Source organism: Scardinius erythrophthalmus (genome assembly GCF_964197995.2).
Source record: "Scardinius erythrophthalmus genome assembly, chromosome: 7".
Taxonomy (NCBI): domain Eukaryota; kingdom Metazoa; phylum Chordata; class Actinopteri; order Cypriniformes; family Leuciscidae; genus Scardinius; species Scardinius erythrophthalmus.
Genome location: NC_138227.1, coordinates 32,682,370 through 32,687,800, shown reverse-complemented (window position 1 = coordinate 32,687,800; position 5,431 = coordinate 32,682,370). Strand labels below are relative to the sequence as shown.

At 36.8% G+C, this 5,431-nt stretch overlaps 1 protein-coding gene across 1 annotated transcript; it reads left to right on the top strand.

The window, feature by feature from the left end:
• On the top strand, positions 1-3,933 carry LOC308694074 (transmembrane 4 L6 family member 1). The gene is made up of 6 exons (XM_081371333.1): positions 1-92; positions 323-514; positions 1,173-1,241; positions 1,387-1,541; positions 2,520-2,712; positions 3,288-3,933. Exons 2-6 carry the CDS (start codon positions 338-340, stop codon positions 3,300-3,302), a joined length of 609 nt encoding a protein of 202 aa, XP_081227459.1. The 5' UTR covers positions 1-92; positions 323-337; the 3' UTR covers positions 3,303-3,933.
• Positions 3,934-5,431: the final 1,498 nt, after the last annotated feature.

Below are 5,431 nucleotides of genomic sequence, written 5' to 3'. Positions count from 1 at the left end.
GTGCTCAATCACGGCTGAAGACTCTTCTGAGCACTCCAGAAAACACTCTGCCCACTGTCATCCTGAAACTATATTCTACAGTCTTTCGACAGGTAGGCCTTTTTCATTATTGCAAAGCATTATTCCCGAGTATTTATACATTGCTAGTTCATGCGATGAACCTCACCTCTGCTAAACACCTGTGCTAAACTTTCTACATCCACTAAAAATCACCAGTTGATAATCAGTGCAAAAATGTTTTGTCATCTAATGCATATATTTCATAAAGACAACATGTATGACGACGCTGCGTGAAGAGTAATGCCTGATGTTGTTCGTGCAGGATCCCTGTGCTGAGATGTGTGTCGGTCACTGCTCCAGGTGTGTGGGAACGGCTCTGATTCCTATAGCCGTCGTCTGCATGGTGGCGAATGTGCTTCTGCTGTTTCCAGACATGAAGTCTCGGTACCTGACAGAGAGTCATGTGACCAGAGAGGCCATGTGGTGCTCTGGGATATGGGCATCTGGCCTTCTGGTGGGTTTGCATTACACTAGCCGTCAAGCGTTTCTAGTCCTTTATTGGTTGTATAGGAGATCTGGTACTTTTTAATAACATTAGAAAGACAATTTTTGGGTTACACTTTATTTTAAGGTGTCATTGTTACAGTGTAATTGTATATTTAAGTACTGAGTAATATTAAGCAACTACATGTACCTATAGGGTTAGGGTTTGGTTGAGGGTTAGTTGCATGTAATTATGCATAATTTACAGTAATTACTATTGTAAGTAGGCTATATGTTACATATGTAATGACACAAAATAAAGTGTTACCAATTTTTGTTTTATAATAATAATCAATGTTTATATTATAATACTTTATAATATTAATCAATAATGCAATATATGCACTTAATATACACAATAATATACAGTAGTCAACATTTGAAGTGGATCAAACAAGTTCATCATTTATCATTTTGATGAAAGATTTTGATCTACTTCAGTTGTTCCTCAGTAAGGTTTTGTTATTGTTCTGGTTTCAACATCCTCATTTGAAAGACATTTTGTCTTTTTTGTGTCGAACTGTTTCAGATCATCATGCAGAATCATCAGTGGGGTTTCACTGTCACATGACGCAATTGTATTTTACGTCAAACAAGATTGCTCTGATGAGTGTTGTGTGTTTTGTCAGGTGCTTGTGGCTGCTCGAGGCTTCACAACACACTACGAAAAGAAAGGATGCTGTTATTTTACTGCTGAGGTAAGACAACTTATGCGTTAGCTTGGTTTTTTCTTTTTTTTTTGTTGTATTTTCCTTTCAACCATGATCATCATAATGATGCTTTGAGCAATTTCTTTAGGAACTATCCCGTAATCTATACTGAGTTTTCTTATCGTGTGTCCAGGTTTTGCGCAAGTTGGGGTACACGTGTTTGGCTATTGTGGCAGCGGGGTTGTGTTTCGTGGTCAGTGGGATAGGGCTGACGCTGGGACCCCTCTGTTTACACAATGGCACTGAAGGCCTAAAGTGGGAACGGCCATTAAGACAAGTCAAAAGTGGGTGAGTAAGGCCTGAGATTGTTATATTCTTTCACCGTGTTTACAAAAAGCGCTAACTTGCAATTATTTAGGCAGTAGCCAACTTTGGTATAGTTATTTCACTGAGAAACAAATCAGATGTGAAACAAACCTGATGTGACTGACAGACTTTTGAGAGCTCATTAAATGTTAAAGTGTTATATAACAAAAAGCGGCGTTAAGTTGATTTTCCCACCTGATATCAAAACTGTAGCTTTTAGTTCCTGTGTTAGCTTTGACGCTATCTATGTGCTAGTGTAGGCTACTGAAAAGTGAAGATGTGTACCAATAAATACAAATCACTGCAGTTTCTAGCTGTAATGAAATGAAAACTAGAGGCAGTAAAACAGCAACGCCTTTTATTTCTTTTCACACAAAAATTATGATTATATCGAATATAATTGAGACTTTTTGCGTGGTTCTTTGCACAATATGACCTTAAAACACTTAGTACATAATTTGTAAACTTATTCATTTTGACATTTGCATCACATAATCACATAAATGAACGTGATTTCACCAAGTTCAACATGTTCCTGGATCAACATCTTTGTTGATCCTGGAACAACATTCCAATCGACCAATCAGATTTGAGCGACAAGTTTCCAGTTTACGTCAAGTTTAGGCTTACAACCAAGGTTATGTGCTTCTACATCAGTGTTATTCACCTATCATTCCACTCTGATTTTAGGGATACGTTTTGGGTAGAGTTAGGTTTAGGGATAGGGTTACGACTACATTTTCGGACAGGAATGTTGTTCCAGGACACTTTGAAAGTGATCGCAAAACGTGCAAAATGCAACGTAATCTAATTTTGCAAAAATGTCGCCATGCATGTTTTTCAATCTGCCTGGGTTGCTACAGTTAACATTGTTACGTTGTGAAAATTCAGTGCACTTTAGCATAATGATATTTCATGTAAATAAATTATTACCGTGATTCTCTGTGTCTGTTAATGCAGAGAGAAGCTTTACCTGTATGATACGGAGCGATGGGCATCGGCCTGTGTGGAACCTCGAGCTGTCGTGATCTGGAATAGTGTTCTTTTCTCTGTTCTCATGGCAGCGAGTGGCCTTGAGCTCATCTTCTGCGTTCTGCATCTCCTCACCGCCGCACTGGAGTTCATGTTTGGACCGGGCTTTTGCAAGAATAAGGTACAAATGTTTACAAAGAGCCTTGCCTTCACTGTAAAAAATGTTGCTGTAAAATAACGGTAATCTACTGGCAGCTGTGGTTGCCAGCAATGTAGCCTACTGTTAATTCACAGCTTTCCATTTTTACAGTATGTTACCGTAAAAATACCATGGAAGGTAAAAAAAAAACAAAAAAACCCTGTAATATAATATTAATGAAATAAAAGAACATTCATGACACACTAAAGGGCACTTTTAATTGCACTTTGTAACAAAGTAGAATTAAACGTTTTACATTTTTAATAATTGTTTTAATAATCTTTAGCGCTTTAAAGAACACGAATTATAATATGTTGACTATCAGTACTTAATTAGAATTTAAACTGTATTTGATATTACTTTTAAAGTTAATTTATTTTTTAATATACTATACATCATCATTACAAATGTGTAATTACAAATGTTTTTCAATAGAAGTTTCAATAGAAATTATTTCAAAGTATATTTGAACTTTCTAAACTTAGCAATTTATAGCAAATTTGCATTGCAACATTTAAAAAAACATGAACCATTTTTTTTTTTCTCTCTTTTTTTAGGTTGTTCCTGCTTGAAATAGCCAGAGGTTCTATTATTTTCATCTGCATGTGAGGATGACTTTTTTTTTCGGGGTTAAACTGTCAGCTATGACTACTTAACTTATTTTAAACAGAGGAAAAATAGAAATGAGAAGTGGATTAGGAAAGTCCGTTTTCACATCCCTGCATCTTTTACACCATCCATGTGCCTGTTGCTCAGCTGATTCAGCATAATGCTGGACAAATATACATAAGCTATTTAAAATACATATATGTGACTAATATAATGTGATATATTCTCAGAACGCACTTTAATCTGTATACACTGTTGGAATGTGAGTAATTTAATGGATATGTATGTGATAAAATACTGGGTTTATATAGGCCTAGTTAATACTGAAATGCTGAGTGTTAATAGATGTTCTATTTATTGTTTGATTTCTACAAGATTAAAATCTAATTGATCTAATTGTATGAGTGATTCTGTGTGTAAAAGAATTCATAATTTATTAAATGTATTTTAATAAAAAATGCACGCATCACACTTTTGAAGAAAAACACATTTCACAGAAAATGCTTTTGATTTTGTAACGTGGTAGATTCTGTTCATAATTCATACTGTGAAACTGTGTGTTGTCATAAAACTGAAATAAAAACCCATTCACAGACATCTGAGACAACAATGTTGGACTGGACACGTCAGAGTTATGACTTCAGCATATTTAAAGCTGCTTTAGTGGCCACAAGAGGGCCACATAGTTCATGTCCATCTTTACATCCAATGTGGATCTCCCAAAACAGTGAAGTGGTTCTCACTGCAGAGCCAAATGATGTCCAGCTCCCCCTCTGGATGGAGTTTGACTTTATTAGGTGTAGAGATAGGGTTATGTGTAGAGTTAGTGTGTGGCTGGACCTTCAAGCTCGGCCCTTGGGCATTTTTGCTATATACACCACAAATTGTGAAATGAGTGAGTGAATTTAGACACTGAGTTCGCCGGAAGGGCTGCCGCTTTTGCATAGTTTGTTTTTGCTTTTATCATTCGAAACTTAGCAAACTGTAGTATTTATCTTGAACTCTTGTCATGGAAGCTATGTATAAACCTTAATTAAACAATTTAATAATCATTTATGGTTTGTAAATTCAAAGATACAATGATAATAATACAAAGGAATTTATACCTGTATGATACTATGCTGTATGCCCATACTCCGCACGACCATGAGTGTCTCTGTGAATGAAGCATCAGTAAAAACAAACCAGCAGGAGGCCGTATTGGCGTTTAACTTTATTATTCAGAACAAAAATTAGGAACTGCACAGGCAAAAGACCATCTGGCACATGATGGAGAACCACATTTTTACATAGCAAAGCAGTAAATGAACCAAGAACACCCGAACTAACTTAAACATAAACACACATAACTTTAATAACACAAAAATCCAACCATCTTGCTTTAAAGTGTAAGTTGCAGGTTAAATTTTTCACGAAGTAATGCAATGTGTTTATTAAACATAAAGATAAGAACCACCCACCATTGTTTTTTATACCAAAATGCTGATATAATACGAAAAGTTGACACATTTAACAGTGGTTTTAACCGCTCCCGCTCCCTTCCACTAGATGGGGCGTGACGTCATAAGAGGAACTCACTAGTAGAGTTACCGTACGCTAGCAGCGTATATTCGCCTTACATAACTTCACAAAAGTTGGTTGTATGTTTTATTTGATAAAAAAAATTATGGATAAAATAGCTCCATTGTAAACATACTCGTGTGTGCTGACTTCAAGGGGACCGTGATCCTGCCTGAAATGAGAATAAGCTATTCGCAAAACAAACGGGTTCAGGCACGTCAGGTCAGCCGGTCGCGGGTCGAGCTGTTCCACTAAACTCCAGAACGCGTTCACCTCACGGTCGGCAGCACACACTCTCCACTGCTGATAGCCCACACAAACACAGTGATGGGGACATCGATCTCTCTTTTTCTTTTCTGACAATAAACATCGCTAATTAAATCGTGAGAAACTGATAACGCGTGGATTGAGGAAGTGCATGACGTTTGAGGCGTCGATGAGATTGATGCCTGTGCAGTGTGTGCATCTCTACAGCTCTGATTTGGACTGACTTACTGTAAGTAAATAATGTCTTCAGTCGTTGTCCCTCCTT